Source organism: Gallus gallus, chromosome 1 (genome assembly GCF_016699485.2).
Source record: "Gallus gallus isolate bGalGal1 chromosome 1, bGalGal1.mat.broiler.GRCg7b, whole genome shotgun sequence".
Taxonomy (NCBI): Eukaryota; Metazoa; Chordata; class Aves; order Galliformes; family Phasianidae; genus Gallus; species Gallus gallus.
Window position 1 is genome coordinate 179,133,801 of NC_052532.1, and position 19,075 is coordinate 179,152,875.

The 19,075-nt window shown below is 36.1% G+C and overlaps 1 protein-coding gene across 3 annotated transcripts in view; it reads right to left on the bottom strand.

Annotated features, from left to right (window-relative positions):
* The window catches only part of PARP4 (poly(ADP-ribose) polymerase family member 4), a 45,421-nt gene that overhangs the window by 19,362 nt on the left and 6,984 nt on the right, over positions 1–19,075 (bottom strand). For all 3 annotated transcript variants that reach the window (XM_040700228.2, XM_040700230.2, NM_001171164.2), the window contains 15 exons: positions 18,678–18,747; positions 17,979–18,092; positions 17,194–17,343; positions 15,872–16,009; positions 13,694–13,867; positions 10,811–10,971; positions 9,944–10,081; positions 8,142–8,240; positions 7,728–7,911; positions 7,158–7,320; positions 6,485–6,609; positions 4,595–4,726; positions 4,279–4,365; positions 3,644–3,808; positions 2,736–2,782 (listed from right to left, as the gene is read on the bottom strand). In XM_040700228.2, the coding sequence (XP_040556162.1) occupies positions 2,736–2,782; positions 3,644–3,808; positions 4,279–4,365; positions 4,595–4,726; positions 6,485–6,609; positions 7,158–7,320; positions 7,728–7,911; positions 8,142–8,240; positions 9,944–10,081; positions 10,811–10,971; positions 13,694–13,867; positions 15,872–16,009; positions 17,194–17,343; positions 17,979–18,092; positions 18,678–18,747 (1,947 nt within the window). The remainder of the gene's footprint in view (positions 1–2,735; positions 2,783–3,643; positions 3,809–4,278; positions 4,366–4,594; positions 4,727–6,484; positions 6,610–7,157; positions 7,321–7,727; positions 7,912–8,141; positions 8,241–9,943; positions 10,082–10,810; positions 10,972–13,693; positions 13,868–15,871; positions 16,010–17,193; positions 17,344–17,978; positions 18,093–18,677; positions 18,748–19,075) is intronic.

The window sequence follows — 19,075 nt, forward strand, 5'->3', positions numbered from 1 at the left end:
CACAATCTCTCTGCGCAGCCCGTTCCAGTGTTCTGTCACTCTGATAGTAAAGAAATTCTTTCTTGTGTTAGTATGGAACTTCCTGTGTTCCACTGTGTACCTGCTGCCTCTTGTCCTGTCACAGGGCATGACTGAAAAGAGCTTGGCCTCGTTCACTCAGCTCCCACCCATTAGATGTTTGAGTGTTGACAAGATGCCCTCTCAGTCTTCCCTTCTCCAGGCTGAACAGTCCCAAGTCTCTCAGCCTTTCCCTCTAAGGGAGATGCTCCAGGCACCTAATCATCTTTGCAGCCCTCTGCTGGACTCTCCCATAGTTCTCTGTCTTTCTTGAACTTGGGAGCCCAGAACTGGACAGAGGACTCCAGATGTGGCCTCACCAGGGCAGAGTAGAGGTGCAGGATCACCTCCCTAGACCTGCTGGTCACGTTCTTTTTAATGCACCCCAGGATACCACTGGCCTTCTTGGCTACAAGGGCACACTGCTGCCTCATGGTCAACTATTGTCCACTAGTGCACCCAGGCTCTTCTCTGCAAAGCTCCTCTCCAGCAGGCCATCCTCAAACCTGTACTAATGTGTGTGGTTATTCCTTCCCAGATGCAGAGGACTCTACTCTTGCCCCTGTTGAAGCTCATGAGGTTCCTCTCCACCCAACTGATGACTAATCTGCATGCCAAGATACTTCTACAAGACTGAGCTATGTTTCCTGTCCTATTTAACTTTTTGGATGGAATGAAGAATACTGAACTACTTAGACAAGTTTCTGTCCCAAGAATACCCAAAGAGTTAGCATGCTGATTCACTATGGGCACTCACAGGTTAAAAGGTCAGAATGGAGGAAGAGGTCATTTGACATGATCTTCTGTATAATACATTACATAACACAGCCAACTATCTCTTCATTTTACCCAATGTTTTTATTTATCTAAAGCGAAACTTCTTAAGTGGCCATCAAACTAGTTTTCAGAGAAGGCAAGTGCATCATATTTCGCTGTGTAACTGTTTCGACAATCTTCACTGCTAAAACTATATTTATTTTTAATTCAGCTTGAACTTTCAGTCTTTCCTTCTTAGTTTATTTCTGTAATGACATTCAAAAGCAACCTGATAGGTGGTATCACAGAAAACAAGAAATATATGCATACAAAACACAAGATAGCATACAATGTCATAGAAACACTTCCTAGTTTGTAGCTGGAGCTCAATGTGTATGGCCTTCAGGCTGGTTTTGTTGGTGGTGATGGTTTTTTTTTCTTCGCTGTTTTTTTTTTTTAATTTCAGCCAGTCTGGCCTCATAAGTTTATTTTCTCTCTTCACTACTACTTTGTAAGCATATTTTGCAATTGCATTAGCTATTCTTGCATATTATCGCAATGGTTGTGCATTCCAGGTTGCTTACTCACCACAATCCTGGGTTATAGATAGTCACTATATTCCAGGATACAATCTCCCAAGATGTAAGTATATAGGGCTACAAGTATTTCCTCTGTATGTATTCTTGCATTAGTCAGCCTTACAACGCTTTTGTCAAATGAGCCCCCTTTTAAAAAAATATTCTTGATTATTTAGAGTCCTATCCTTGGTATTATTGAATGTACGATGAATTCGTGTATCCTCTGCAAAGTGTATGAGCAATTATTTACTATATATAGTCACACCTCCACTATCCTTAAGATGCTTGTGATAAAATGTATAATGGGTACACGCAGTCCCAGAGTAGCTGCAGAACCAGACTGAAGACAGAAAGTATATGTCATTAAGCATTATATAAATGTTTGCAGCTAACTTGAATGTCTTTGTATTGCTGATTCTAGGACACGATACTGGAAAGAGTGACGCAGTGATACCTGATCTCAGTTCTCACACAATAACTGTTCTTAAGTGTTTCCCACTTTTTACTTGTATTTTCTAGCTGAATTATCCTTTCACGTTAAAATTAAATTAAATCATTATTTTAAATACCTTTTCTACAACAGGATGTGTTTTGTAAGAACTTGTAAATTTATTCTTGATGTATTTATGCCAGAAATGGCGCCAGATCTTTAGCAAGTCAATACTATATTGCTACTAACTAACAGTAATTGTACTGAATAAAAGTAAGGTAATAATAGGGAGCACTATTTCAGGATTAAATACAAGTAGAGAAAATTGCAGCGGATGTGGCTTTGCGCCAGCTTTGCAGATAGAGCAGAGAAGAAACAAGACAATGCTCATGAAAAGCTCTTTTCATGTGTTTTTAGTAAGGAAAATTCAATTCCCTGAAAAACATAAGTTTTAACAAATTTACTGCTATCTGCATTCCTTGTGATTCTGATTGAGGATGGCCTTATGCAGAAACATTTCTGGGAATAAGTTATAATATTTTGTTTACAAGAAGTCTTACTTTGACAACAGGATCATAGTTTCAGATAATTGTATTTTTTTATTTAAAATGCAAGTGCAAAGGCTAAAATGTTAAGTGCAATGATACTGAAAATATGAAGATCATGTAGGCTCATTAAGCTTTGTGACTTGGGAATTTACGTATAATCCTTAATAAGAGAAATATTTCTGAAACAAAGGGAAGTATTTATGATATTATCCGTCTAAGGATAACAACAGATTAGAAAGAAAGATAAAATTAAACTCATCTCTCAATGCAAATTTCAGTATGAATAGGACAAGGTTAAATGTACACATTTTAACTGAATGATTTAAAGGTATAATAAATAAAATAACATCAATTGAAGCAACTTACTTTTTCAGCGTTTCTACTTGTTTAACACAAATCTTTTTTATTGTATCCTACAAAAGAAAAAAAAAATCTTATATTGCACCAGTTATGAAATATTGGCATGTAATTCCTGATACTTCTGTCCAGCTGGAGCTCCCTTCTTTTATTCTAAAATGGGATTACCTGGAACCTTCTTTACATCATTCATTCATATAGCTTTATCATCTAAGTATCACTGCAGCTAAAATTCAGATGAATTTACATATGCTTGTCTCCCAAAGACACAATGAACTTCAGAACTCCCAATAATACAGCTCTGAAGCAGAAAGCATGGTTGCTGAATAGTCAGACATATGACACAGCTATATGATCTCATGACTAGGACCACAAGGACCACCTCTGTCTCCTTGCCAGCATTTAAACAGGAATGACCTCCTCTCCCACCTGTACAATTAATGAGCCATCAGGGACATCCAAAGAAACAGATGGGAAATCTTGTCAGTGAAATAAGAAGGATAAAAGAGAGTGTTCAGCAGATGCTTAGCTGCTGTTTAATGATGGAGATTCACAATGCCTAATTTCCTGTAAGCCCTTTAAAGGAGGAACAGAAGCACAGATAGAGCAGATAACTCAAAATACAAAATCTAGCTTAAACATGTTCCAACTCAAGTCAACTTTTGAAGTACTGCATGAGTAAATAAATCCTTAGTGATCCTATAGGCTTTCCACCAATCACGCCATTCCTAAGTTTGTGTTCACATTGCTTTTTAACACTCCTGTTATGAAAAGAGTGACACAAATGATTGTCTTTTAATAAAAAGAGAAGAAATTAAAATGCAATCATGAACTTACTCTTGTGTAACTGCAATCCCCTAAGCACAATTTTTTTGCTTCAAAAGAAGATGCTATTTCAAGATTGTATTCTAACAAACCTGTGTGTTTTCATTCAGTGCTTTGTCCTGTTGCCATGGTGACACAGAAGCAGGCATATGAAAGGTGATACAACCGTTCAGGCAACTCAGTTCAGTGATATAGGTGACCTTGATCAGTACTGTAGAGTTTGGACATATATTTCCAACAGTTATTACAAAAATATCCTAAAAAAAAAAAAGACTATCTTTAATGACATTATTAAAGCCCAGGTTGTCCAAAACAATAATTTAATTGATGGTTAAGCACACTTAAACCAAATGCTAAGAAAGAAAATACCACTTGGTTTTGCAGAAGTGTAATGAAAAATGATAGAAATGTTAAGCTTTCAACAGCTCTTTAAGATTTTGGGGCAAAGCTGATCAAAAATAACTGAATTTAAAAGTCTGTTATCAAAATAAAAAAAAAGTTATTATTTCTTTACAGAGGTAAGCTCCTAGGAGAGAAATATCTGTTTTATACAAGGTGTGGTGCATATTTAAAGAAACAGTAGTAGTTTTTTAAAAAGATCAAATGTATAGTCCAAATAAGTTGCAGCTTCCCAACTAAAACATGAGTCAGAATCAGAAAAGATTTATCTCTAATGTGACAAATGCAAAATCTTCAAATGGGTAAGAAACCATGATTTCTAACATACCGGTGCATCCTGGTCCATGAGATAAGCTCCATCACCTTCACTAATAGCTTTGCGATATTCTCTATGTGCTTGTTTCTTTTCTTTAACCTATGAAATATTTTCCAAAATGAGTGCTTTCATCTCTGTATACAGAACACTTAGCCAATATTCTCTTACATGACATGACTACCTTGCAATCCAGTCAAGAGGTAACAACAAAGAACTTGAGAGAAAACAAAATTAATATTAGTATTGCACATCTTCATTCCTAAACAAGTGCTTTCAAATCTTGAGACTGAAGGAGCTGCATCAAAGGCAATGTACAGTAACATTTTACCTGCCCAATGATGTGTCTTCCGTTGACAAAAGCTTCAAATCCACAAACAGCAGCTTTATCATCCAAAGGGAAAACATACTTAGCTTCAATTGGACTACTGTTTTGATTGGTGTAGGTCTGAAACATCACTACCTGAAATGAACATTTTTTTTTTTCACAATTCTGCAGTGCTAAAACACCAATACCTTCAGCTTAACAGAATAATTGCACTGGAAGATACCAGTACGTATGCCACAATCTGAAGATTTATTTGTACGTTAGAAACAAAGGTATAACATTCACCAGTGCTTGACAAATAGATATCTCATAAACATGCAAGGAGCTGCAGAATTTTTACTCTCTAAATCTTTAATCAAAGCTCTCCTAGAAGAAGAGTAAACCATGACCTTATAAAAGTTATCTGATGTACTAGCATAGCTGGAGCTGACAAGGTATTGCCTGCCAATAAGTAGTCACTACTGCCATATGCCTGCAATGGTTTCAAAGCTAGTAACATCTAAACAAGAAGGAAGAATAAACCAAACTGAAAAGATCTATTCTTATGATACACTGAAGGGGATGTTTGTGAAAGTCTGTGTTAATTCTACATGTGTAGCATCTACCCTCCAGTGACAGAATCTCTGTCTGAGGTAGCAGATTGCATCTGACTTTCTTTTCACATCTGCTCTTCTGTTTACTTCCTTTGTGTCCTAACAAAACCCCAGGAGTTCCTCATTCCCATTTGCTGCCATTCTTATTGTCCTTTATTATCTCATCATTTCTGGTTTATGCTTTGTACCTCAGCTGTATAGGTTGCTTATAGCTTATAGGTTGCTTTAGTGGACTGGGCCATAGAATAGATGATACTGTAAAGTAATTAATTCCATAGGAAGCTAAACAAAAAAATAAAGATAATGCCCCTTGAGAATAACAGAATTAAACAACAGTTGTGAGTGTCAGAATAATTTAAGCATTGCCTCATGTGACAACAATTCTTTAAACTCTTTTCTTTCCTGTTTTTCCTCTGCTTTCCTTTTTATAGCTTCAGGAAAAATGAAACCATGATTTGCTCTTATGAATCTACTTTAGCTCTGGAAACCCCTGAACACAGATTCTTGTGCAGAGAGACATAAAAGACAGAAGTCAGTAGAACTATAGCTTTAGCATGATGAAGACCTAACTGAGCAAAACTCAGTTGCAGGGGTAGATTGTGGAATTATGCCTCTGGATAGAAAAAGGCACGCAACTTGACAAAACGTGTCCGTAGGGCATATATACTGGAAAAAACAAAAACAAAAAACAAACAAAAAACAAACAAACAAACAAAACCCAACCAAACAAACAAAAAAAACCCACAAACAAAATCAACCCAGAATACCATGGGCTCTTACTTTTAGCCTGCCTGGTTAACTTTTATTAGCTAACTTTAAAGCTAGGATAGCAAGTTCTTTTGTATTAACTGCTATTTTACTTGCAAAAGCTATTTTCCAACCACAAGCAAAACCAAAACACAGAAATATATTTCCAGAAATCTTCAATCATGCTAGGTATTTCTCACCAGTTTCAGGTGGCAAACAGTTCATCAAGGTCTTTAAAAGGGAATAGAATCCATATGCTACTGTGGAAAGTTTATCTGCAGTTGCAGGAGACAGAAAACTTACCAAAAAAAAAAAAAAAGAAAAGAAAAAAAAAGAAAAAAAGCCAAGTCTTTCACTGACTGAATAGCTTTTGGCACTTGTTTGCCTATATATCTCTGAGAATAAAAACAGTTTGCACTCAGTTTCAGGACTTCCCTTTATTTAAAGATTGAATTACCTCTTTTTTTCTTTTTAAATGATTAGAATACTATTTAAGAACTGAAATAATTTCTCAGGTCTGACATGGAAAAAGACAATAAGTAGCATACTTTACCTGTGCTACAAAGTCTATTATCCTTGCCTTGATATGAACACTTTCCAGAGGAACAGGATTTCCCAGTCTGTCTTGAAGACCAGTTTTCACTGTATCTGAAATATTTGCACTGGGTAATTCATAGCCTAAAGAAAAGAGTGTGCAAAATGTTATATATGTGTATATATATAAATTTAAATATACATTTGGGAAGCGAATTTAATAGTGATCCTATATTAATGGCAGATGTTCATTTATGCGATTCAGAACACATAAATTGAAAGCAACACTCCTTTTCTGTCATGAACGCGTGCATTACATCGTTGAGCTGTAGGCTGTCCAAGGGATCAAGAGCTCATGATAGGTCTTTAAGGTCTTACAAAATCTTAGTTTAAAAACCTGCATATGAATTATTAAAAGACTGATGATTTATGCAGAAGTGCTACCCGTGCTTCTCTTGAAACATGCTGTGACAGGAGGAGCTGCAACAACTGCTGGGAAACTGACCCATAAGGAAATCTGTTAAACAGACGCTATACAGATGCCACACGGTAATGATTAATTTAGCAACATCCACAAATAAACTACAAATTATTTTTTAGTAAGTTAGCTGCATGCAAGAACTCTAAAAGGAGTTGTGATATGTATATAATGCTATCAGCAAGTCAATATACAAACTGAAAACATTTCTTACTCTCATTCTGTAAATGACACTGTGACTCCGGCTCAGTGTTATCTTGCTCAATTTCCACCTCAGTTCCAGGCTGGAATTGTTTTATTTGATCTTCAGCAAGGCAAAACTTAACAACATATCTAATTTTAACCTGTGTGGTTTTGTACACAACAAATTCATCATCCTGGTAGAAACAAAGAAAGCTATTTTACAATAAGAACAATGCCCTAGATAACATTTTAAAAAATGTTGATTTATTATGAGGCAAGCCTAAATGACATCATTTTTATACATCATAAGGAATAATCTCAATATCACAGATTGGATATTTACAGAATAATTAAGTAACAATAAATAAAGAATGCTAGCATATTAAGTACTACTTTCCATGGAGAACTTCATATCTCTTTATGATTAATAACTTATAGCTGTAGTTGTAAACCAGACAAAAACGATTTTATGGTTTATTGTCCAGTGATTTAGTGTCTAAACTGAGATATACAGGTTATACTAGTTCTATTATCTATCAACGGTATAAAAAAGTCCAAAAGTTGGTGTCTTTTCAAGTACACAGTACTGCAGGATCAGTACCTCAAAGTCTGAAGAGACGTCTGCTGTTTTACGGACTCCGTGGACGCTGTTGTAACCCGATGGGGCAGCATTTAATGAAAAATCTCGTTCATACAAATCTAAGCAGGATCCAAGTGCCACATCACAAACTGCCAGGAGTCGGGTTCCATCCATTTCGCTGGGTGAAGAATACTTAACACTGGCACTATACATAAAGAAAGATTGTGCATGTGTTATTACAATTGATATTAATGTAAACACCATCAGAATTTAGGGATACACAAGTACTTCTGAACAGATGAATAGGAAAAAATATAATTAAATTAATTAATTATAATTAAATTACTTTGAGATTATTAAACACATCTACTTCATTTGCAAAGTAAAAAGAATACATAAAGGATAAAGGAAAAAAGATATTGTTATTTTTCAGACCTAACAGAATCACTGAAGTAAATGCCACTTCCCAGATTCCCAGTGTCTGTTCTTTCCACACCATGATCTTCAACAACCACTTTTGGCATTAGGAGTCCTCTAGAGAGAAAAAAAGTCACACAATGAATGAAGTTCAAAATACTTTTGCATAAAGTATGTGGACTAATACATATTGTGCAGTGATGAACCACAGAGGATTAAATCAAAATACACCTTACAGAAACAATATAGACTCAAGGAAAATAAAGTATATATTCATCAAAAAATAAATCCCAAAGCCATATGAATCACCAAGATACTGATTATATAAGCAATAAATACTGCTTTTTCATTTAGCAGAATACAATACATTTCCCAGACTCACTGCCAAATATTCAAAATAATTTTTAGATGAGTTATTAGATGAATACTTCATAGCATCATAGAATCATACAATCACCAAGATTGAAAAAGACCTCCAAGATTATCTAGTCCAACCATCCACCTGCCACCAATATTTCCCAACTAAACCATGTCTCTTTGTCCCGCACCTGTATGTTTCTTGAACACAAGTTCTACATTCCTAGCAACTGTGTTGTATTAAATTTCAATCAACCTGCATGGAATTTATATATCAAAGTAAAAGAAAGAGGGAGTTTTTAAGGTAGTGGGGAACGGATGCTTGGAAACTTCTCCAGTGTTTGATTTACAAATCTGTTAGTGTAGTGATACTATTCTTAGACTGTTCAAGAGACATCTGATTTGCTGCTGACTGATCCTTAACACAAAGCCTTTTAGATACAAAGTATGTAAAAAGACAAAACATTTAACTATTCAACTGTTCAACTGTTTTGTCACTTACAAAATTTGCAATATAAGGAAAACAATGCTAATATGACTTCTGAGGTGATTTCAACTTTGATAGTACTACATCTCACACATTTTTTTCAACATTCTTAAATTTTCAGTGGCTGGCATTCATTGCATAAGATGCTGATGAGGATGGTAAAATGATGAGGATTTAAAAATGTTAGGCAACTTATATTAGATTTTAGCTATGAATATTATTGCTAGGCCTGAGTAAATTCATAGAATTCTGTAATAAAACTAGATATTCTGTTATAACAAGAAATTATCATAATCTAAAAATCTATCATTTGAAGTGGTCAGAGGCAAATCATAGAATCATCTGAGTTGGAAGGGACACTTAAAAGTCATCTAGTCCAACTCCAACTAAGTGAACAGGGACACCTACAGCTCAGTCAGGTGGTCAGAGCCCTGTCCAGCATGACCTTGAATATCTCCACTACCTCTCCAGTGCCTCATCAAACTTACTGTAAAAATCCTTTGTCCTTATATCCATTCTAAACCTCCCCTCTTTTAGTTTGAAACCATTTCCCCTTGTCCTATCACAACAGGCCCTACTAAAGATTCTGTCCCCTTCCTTCTTACAGCCCCACCTTCAGGTACTGAAATGACCACATGGCCATTATTCTCCTACTCTCTCAATTTTGTCACCTTTCATCTGGATTTAAACTTCACTCCTCCTCATCGTAATCAAACAGCTGCATCTCAATGCTAATCCAGCTGTAAGGTAATTGCAAAAGATTGATTTTCCTTCTATAGGCCTGCAGAAGTGTATGAGCATTCATATAAATGTTGACAGTAAAAATTAGTTTAAATATAATGCAAAAGAGGTTCATAAAAAAGCATTTTAAAAAATAAAAACATACTTAATAATATATGGTTAAAATGTATCTAATGTCACAAAACAAACAAACAAACAAGAAAAAAAAAAAAAAAAAGGGAATGTAAATTTTTACCTGGAAAGAATTCCCATGAAATTGCGTACAGACGATGCATGGAATAAAGACCGAACATTTCCAAGACTGCCCAGAAATTCTGCTGTTTCACTTACTCTGCCAATCCTATATACTTGTAAAATTCTCACTGAACAGCCACTGCAAAAAATTTGAGAAGACCTTTGATTTAGAGAATGTGTAACTGAAGCCCAGTTCATTACTTGATGTATTAATTATCTAAACATAGATTATTCCATTTCTAGAACCACATTCTCTTTAAATGTATTTCTCCATGATTATCCATATTTAAATTTAAATAATTTCATTAGTTAATCTAATAAAGACAGAGTACCCAGTTAGAAGCCAGTATCAAGAACAGTAAGTCGAATTATAGGCAGAATAGAGAATAACATAGAATAACCTACCCAAATAATGTGTTTTTCATACAATGGAAAACTAGCTGAGAAGGGACAGCAAATCATGCAGATAATGAATAGACAACTTGGTGCCCCACAGTAAGTTAATTCTAATAATACACAGAAAAAATAGTGTATGTTTTTCTGGGCATAACCTCAAGTTTTACTTTCCAGATATTTTGTAAAACACTTTGAAATAAATATTGAGAAGTAAAGTGAACAAAACTAAAAGACAAATATTTTATTCAAGTGGCTCCTATAAATAGCTTTGCATAATTAAAAAGCCATGAAAAATTGAATATGAACATTTTCATTTCTTTCAACTTACTTCCATTTGATTCTAGCTCATTCTGCAATTAGCTAATCAATACTACAAAGCAACAGAACCTGGTAATTCAGTCCTGCTTAGAAGTATTTTGTGCATTATAACTTGCATGCTAGTAGAATCATTGTATAACTATTAAACACTCACTTGTAATTGTTTTTTAACACTTGTCGTTCAACACCGAGAAATTCATCACTCATTGGATCAACAGCATCAATCTTGCACCTCAGGGACTGGTATTTGGCCAGAGATGATGGGTTTGGGCATGACATACTTGTTTCCCGTATATTAAGCATGTCTCGCATGAGCTAGGAAATGAAGACAGACATTTATGCATATCTGATACATTTTAATTAAGAAAACACACAAAACAGAATAAAATTATATGCAGTGACAGTGTAGTAAGAATGAAAAGAGCGTGCAAAAGAACACTTCCATTTACTAGATAAAAAAAGTGGAACAAAATCCCGTGAAAACAAATTGGAATTAAAAAGGTGTATGAACAATAGTGATATATTACTTCTGTATAACTCCAAATCATAGTCTGGATGGAGCCTGTTCATGACAGCTTCGCCAAACAGTATTTGTGCTTGGATATTGTTTTGCTTTTGCTTTTGAGGCATTTTTTATTAGGTTGCAAACTTGTCATATTGTCCCTGATGCCACCATCCAGTTAGGGCAGTAGCATATGGCATTCATATGACTTTCTCACATTAGGAGAAAGAAGGGCATTGAACAAATAAACAAAACAAAGTCATGCTATATACTTCACTGTGTAATGGGAAAGCTTTATGAGACATAGTATTTTTTTTAATATCAGAAGTATCAAAAGGTTTTCATTATCAAAAGGTTTCCAAGGTTAAAAGCACTATTAATATTTATTCTTTTAGAACAATAACGATCCTCTTCTCTTCCTCTTTTCCCCTTAATTTCTTGTAACTTACAAAAGATTAACTTCTGGGTGTCCTTTGCCAAAACCAAGAGCTATTGCTGGCATAATCTATGGAATTTATATTATAAGTGAATTACAAGGAAGAACATTCCAGTTTGCTCTATAGTTACAACTGTGAGATAAGTGTCAGGGCCCCAAGTGTCCCTCTCCCCTCCCAAGGCTCTAGCCGCTGGGTCTCAGGGCCAGCTTTGATGGTGCAGCTGTGGGGCCTGGAAGAGAGCAGTGGGAAGACTCAGCAGACGCCTGCTCCTTCTACATTTGAGAGATACTTTTAAGCTGAGGCTTTTGCCCTTGGTTTCTTTGCTGAGCTATATTGCAGATATGTTCAGATCCAGATCCTGTGGACTTGAGTTCCTTGTCTGACTTCAGACCAGAGAGACAAGCCCACAGTGAGGCTCGTCTGACCCTGGCTAATGTCACCAGCAGTAACTGTCAGCTACTCTGCTCATCCTAATTGGGTGCTGTGGGACTTTGCCCCTGCCAGTGAAGTGACTGCCCTGGCCTTGCTCACTTTCACTCCAGCCCTGGCTCTCTGCCCTCATAGCCGCTGGGTGCAAGGGCTGCATTTGTGTGCACACTCAGCACACCTCATTGTCAGTCCCCCAGGCAGGCTGAGAATTTCCCAGCTACTTTCTGCAAATGGACTGATTTGCATCAGAGTAGCTGAACACCAGATTGACTGAACTCCTAAGCAGCTTAAAAATGAAGTGACAAATGAAGTAACAGGGGGCAGTGGAGCTGTGGAGAGATCCCTAGAGACGCCCCTAGGCAGAACAGCTGTCCTTAGACCTACTGATAGACGCTGCTTGCAGTCCAGGGAACTCCGCTAGGTTGTTTGTGTTGTAAATGTAGGAACAGACCAAACTGTACAGAGATAATTAACTTTAAATTATCTCTAGAAACTGTTTCTGCACAGACAGATAACTACTGGAGAGAGTCCAGTGGAGGGCTACAAAGATGATTAGGCACTTGGAGCATCTCCCTTAGGAGGAAAGGTTGAGAGACCTGGGGCTGTTCATCCTGGAGAAGACTGAAGGGGGATCTTATCAGTGCCTATAAATATCTAGTGGGTGGGTGTCAAGAAAATGGAACCATGCTCTTTTTCATGCTGCCCAGTGACAAGACAACAGACAATGGGCACAAACTTGAACACAGGAAGTTCAATTTGTATATAGTTTATAACAGCCAATAGAAACTGATTATGTGTATGCTGGATAGTTGCCAGTGTCAGCAGGATGATAAATATCAGTTTTGTGAGTCTCATTTAATCCTGCTTAAGATGCCATTCACAATGATTGCAGTGGAACCTATCACCATCTAGATGGCAGCTGGCCTTCCTCTTCAACGTGTTCAGTTCAGTTCCCTCTGTGAATGTTACTCTATTTGTAAGAGTCCACATGGGAGTTGATCGTACCCCTGTACTCAGCACTGGCGAGGTTGCACCTTGAGTACTGTGTTCAATTTTGGGCCCCTCACTATGCAAAAGACAGGCCCTGGAGTGTGCCTAAAGAAGGACAGTGAAGCTGGTAAAGGGTCAGGAGCACAAATCGTATGGGGAGCAGCTGAAGGAACTGAGATTGTTTAGTCTGGAGGAGACTGAGAGGAGACTTAACTGCTCTCTACAATTGCCTGAAAGGAGATCATGGTGAGATTGGTGTCAGCCTCTTCTCCCAGGTATCTAGCAACGGGACAAAGTGCAATGGCCTCAAATTGCACCAGGGGAGGTTCAGGCTGGATATTAGGGAACATTTCTTCTCAGAAAAAAATGGTGAAGTATTCTAACAAGCAGCCCAGGGAGGTGGTGGGGTCACCACCCTCGGAGGTTTTCAAGATAAGAGTGGATGTGGTGCTGAGGGACATGGTTAGTGGGCATGGCGGGGATGGGTTGATGGTTGCACTGGATGATCTTGGTGGTCTTTTCCAACTGTAATGATTCTATGATTTCAGTAAATTATTTTTTAAACCCACAGTCTGACTAGTTGTGCAGTGCAAAATATCCTGTCAATTTATCAACTGATTGTGTTCAATACTGGTGTAACAGTACAGATTGGGGCTTACTAGTAGTCTGGAAAAGTTACCTGGCACAGGTCCTGCTTTCTAGATAACAGCCTTTTGGAAACTTCATAGTCTATTTCAGTTTTGTGACGTATAAGTTGATAGAATTCCATCATCATCTCTTGTAGTGCTGTCTCATTAGCTCCCTCATTCAGTGCATTCTTTACCTGAAGCAAAATACCTTCTGCTTTGCTCACCTTTAAAAGAAGAGATTATTAAACTGAAAAATATTCCAAAATTAATGAAAGAGCATAAAGCAATAAACACTAAACGTGAGCCCATTAATTCCATATTGAAATAAAACTTTAACTCTTGGTTAGTGAAATATGCACAAAAATCTACTTGCATCTCAGATATGAAACTAGTTTTAAAATGTTGGATATTATTCAGCCCTCATACTGGGCAAAGAACCCCAGAAGAGCTAAGAACCAGTATAATAATTCCTCAGAAGTAAAGCAGAGTGTGAATCATGTCGAAAGATAACGACCCTTGACATTATTTCAATTCACATTGTTAGCTTTAATGTATCATTGAAATAACTGCAGAAATTAGATGATAATAAATTTCTTGATAAATTTCTAAGTGCATGGGTTTATCTTAAATATGTAAAGCTGAGCAGAAGTACCATTTATAGAATGCAACCCAGTAATCAGAAATAATCTTATGAATCATTTTAGACAGCTGTCTAGACAAGTAGGATATAGACTTGCTTGTGTCTCTGTATATTTATTCTCAATTGGAAATTTTTCACAGAATACTTTGTTATTTCGTATTATTGGGGCTGGAGGGGAAAAGCAAAGAGCTTTTTAATTCACGTGAACCGCTGGCAACAGCTAGTAAAATGCTGTCATTAGAGGATGCATAGCAGTCTTAATGCACTTCAATGTTGACCTAAGGCTGGACTCAGTTTCACAAAGGCCTTTAGAGAAAATTGGACGGTTAATCTAACTGAACAGCAATCCACTTCCTTGTTTCAAAATCCAGAGATTTTTTCTTTCTACACAAATGCTATTTCTCTTGCCAACTAATTATAAGTCGGAAAAGGTAGTGAAAATAGTTTTAGTATATTCTTACAGACTGATGCATTGGGCTGCAGTTCTGTGATTCAGCCTTTTCAAAAGCTACCAATGATTGCGCATTTTTAATGAAATTAGCAAATATTTATCAAATTTCACCTATTTGAAATACAGTAGGGATCTTGATAACCAAACAACTGCACCTTATAAAAAGCATCTATCACAAGCAGAAAATCCTTTCTATTTTTACTGTTTTATAAGGTGCGCTCACTGCTGTCTCTGAGTAAATGTATAAAACAATACTAATGTACTACTTACCCATCAGAACCTACATAAATGTATATTTCCATATCAAAAAGTGAAAGGAATATTTTCCTACATAAATCAATTAAGAATCAATTGTCTTATGTCTTAGTATGAGGGCAAAATCATTCTAGGTTTAGGGAACTTCTACTGGCAAAATTTTTCCAGTTTAAAATCAACCTAATTTCCAGGTTATTTTTCCTTCAGTAGTAACAGAAATTAACGAAGTTGCAGTCTTATGCAGCCATAACTTAAGTTATATGAACTTACGTTAAATGAATAAACATTACACTCCTAAATGTCTAGGAAGGAAAGCAAAGCCACTGAGGTAAGTGGAAAAATAGGATTAAATAAACCATAGAGTTAACAAGGGATGGATAAGCAATTACTCTCATTAACAGTTTTACTATATGAGGAACTTAACAACAATTAATTATATGTTAATTATATGTGTAGTCTGATAATAAACAAATGGACTATAATTAAAATGATTTTTCTAATACTAGAGAGTGACTGACTGAAATATGGTTGAAATATATTGACAGGAGTCAATAAACTGCTATTATGAATGATTTTCTGTAACCATCTTCATAGGGGACTTGATTTATTACGCAGAGGGATCCTACAGTAAACACTGTATAAATTTCTATAAAATGGAAAATACAGCCATCTGCTCTAGGGAGTATAGTATGTTTTTAGTGTCATAATTCTAAAGCAAAATTTGAGATTAAAATTTCTGAAGCATGAATATGTTGACATATAGGAGTACTCAGCGTAATTACCAATTCCAGTGTGAAACACAACATTCCTGTTTGCTGGGGAAAAATTACTTATAATAGCATTCATGTATGTGTTCTCATGGAGTAACAAGAATTAACTTACATCATTTAGGCTTATGTTGTTTACTGATTCAAGTAGTAGACTATCCAGGTGGCCAAGAGCTTCTGCCCAGATCAGCTCCACAAAATCACTAACTTCTTGACATATAGCACTTGAATTTATGGATTCTTCTAAAAGTAACTGTAGTAAAACAAACACAAATCAGTGGAAAGACAAAGATGTAATGTAAGAACTTTCTTGTTCACATAAACAATACGGTTTGCAATACACATTTATGCTTAATTTAATTGCTTCAGTCCCATCAATTTGAAGGGAAAGTTTGTCTTTATAAATTCTTTCAAGTGAAGACCACGGCAGGCAAGTGGCCATGATTTATCTTTCTGAAATTTCAGATCTAACATGTTGCAGAATACAGAAGTTGATTTTCTCAATATCTTTATCATTACATTGTACTATCAGGTACAAGGGTGCAATATTTTTACACATCAGGTAAAAAAACAGATATAAACACTGCAGATAATGTAACTGTAAAAAATAAAAAATTGGAGCAGTATATCAAAAGGAGAATAGAAGGGCCACAAATATCATTGCAGTTCATACATCCAGAAAAAAACGGATTTTCTGATCTAAAGAGCACTGTTAAAATATTTACTTGAGTTCTTTATCATTATTCTTCAACTCCAGCAACTGCCATTAAACTTGATGTTGTTAAACAATTATCACACATTTGGATACACTCCATTACTTGTTTATAAACCATAAGGCCCCCGTGATCACTAGATGACATGTATGTGGGACTGATCTATCCTCCAGCTGTGCTCTAAAACTAAGTTAGCCATGATGGGAGAGAGAAGCAGATGAAGTACAGTGAGCAAGTAAATGGGAAAAAAATTCTGTCACACTGAAACCATTCTAAACAGCAGTGAACACTGAATGAAAACTACTTCAGAGAGCAGAATTCTGCAGCTATTGCCACTGGGGGGACTTCTGTTATAGATTTTAATGACATCTACATCAAGCCTATGATATCTGTATAGTCTGCAAAATAATTATGACAAAGTTATACACGACACAAGAATTCTGGTTGCTATATTAGCACATCCTTTTTTTTTCAGTAGGTAATGGACCTACTGAGAATAAAAACTATAGTGAATATGATTGTATTTGATTTTAGTGTGTTTAATGACTTGGAACATTCAGTCAATATTCCTAAAAAAAAATAATGGGACATTTGCATATGAACAATTTCCTTTAACATATGACTGTATCACTGTAGTACAGATAATGTTTACCACATTCAGAAAACTGGAAACTGAAACAAATAACTAAGGACAGAAAAGTGTAAAAACACAAATTGTACAAGCCTTTTGTAATTTTGTAGAAGCTAAACATTCTGCTTCTGGTGGAAAAGTTTCTCTGAGCAGGAAATCCTGGCTCTTCAGGTTTGCAACAAGAATGTCATAATTTTCTCTTATTTCGTCAGCAGTCTTATTTATTATGAATTGTTTATCTTTCTGAAAATGGAAAGAATAAAGTTAGATGGAGAAACAGATAAATAGATACGCTGAAACAATTCTCCAGACACTACACTAAGAATTGACAAATCCACACAGCTTTTGGGATGTGATTTAACATGCTGTCAGCAAGGCACTACTACCATGAGGGTTCATGGGACAAACACGGAGCTCCACATACAAACCCCACAGTGACAAGATAGTTTCACCTAAACATGTACTGGAAAACTTGTTCTATCAATTGAGCTATTCCAAATGCATCCTCCTTTGACTCTCAAGATTATATCCAGACTATCATCTTTTGCAGCATTTTAGCAGTTAAACATGCCATTATACAGTTCAGGTGTTACCAGGCACTTGTATATGAGTATAGGAGGCAGATGTATCCAGGACCATGCTGTGTTGCTGTCAAGTTCCCAAACAGTTCTTCTGAGAGATTTGCAGGCAAATACACAGAGTAAAGGGGCCACGTATGAACTAGACCTCTAATTTTAAAGCTAAGAGAATGACCTCCTACTATGGAAATGTAAGAATCAGCCTGCAAGTAAAAATAAAGAATGTCTAGTGCTCTCTAGGACAGGAGTGTTCAAGGTATACAAAGAAACAAACAGGAAGTGTCAATAAGTGGCTCATACCTTGGTTCCATTTGAAGCGCTGAAATGTGCACATAATCGAAACAGGAACTCATACTGTTCTTGAGAACAATGTAATTCAATAACTACAAAATCTTTGCTTCCCTTGGAGTTAATCTGAATGGAGAGAGAAATGAAGACCCCAACCCCCATTTTAATACATAGGCATGTTTCATTCTCATGATATTCACATGATATTGCAACACATGCTTTCCCGCATCCTACTTAATTTTTCAACCCACTTAGAACCATCCAATGGCTAAGAAAACAAGTAGAATTCTTCTTATTATCCTTTTTTTTTTTTTTTTAATCATAGTAAAAAGCAGAAGTTCCTCTCAGGGCTTCACTGTACTGATTGATATACAGTTCCATCACTGTTGTGTTTCAAAAGATTCTTAATAAAAAAAGATGAACGCTTAAATTAGATTTAACACATAACAGCCATGGTAATATGTATCTAGCCAGAAGCATGTATGTGTTATCCTACTGAAATAACTGGGTGAGAACACTATAGTGATAACAGAGACGTTTTATTTTATTTTGCAGTGAAACATGGAAAGCACTGAAGTTCTTTTCGGTACTGCTCTTTGCGTTGCAGGACATGGTAACATTAAAGAGTTATTGCTGATGTGTGTGAAATCACAAAACTTTTGCTCATCCACTGATCCTCCTACACTGTCTCACAGTAAGAGAAAAGCTTACTTTTTCAAGGACATTGTATTTTGCAACTTCAAAATCTTGAGGAAAAACAGAAGCATTTTCACTGTGAAATCTGGAATGGAATCAGAACAATTAAAACCACGTGTAACCAGTCAATACTGTGCTATTACAGGCTGCAACATCACAGTCTATTATAAGAATCAATATAAGAAAATAAAATTATTTTTAAGCCACAAAATAACAACAAAAAAGTTTTGAGAAATAAAATTCCATACTGACAAGCTGCTGACCCACACAAGTAGGCACAAGTGTCTGGTGTGAACTTGAAGATAATAAACTAGATTTCAGTCCACATTCTTTAGAAACACTTTGGAAGCAACAAAGTAAATGGACTTCCACTGATTGATTGCATGTTAATTTTTTTAACAGCTTGGTCAGCA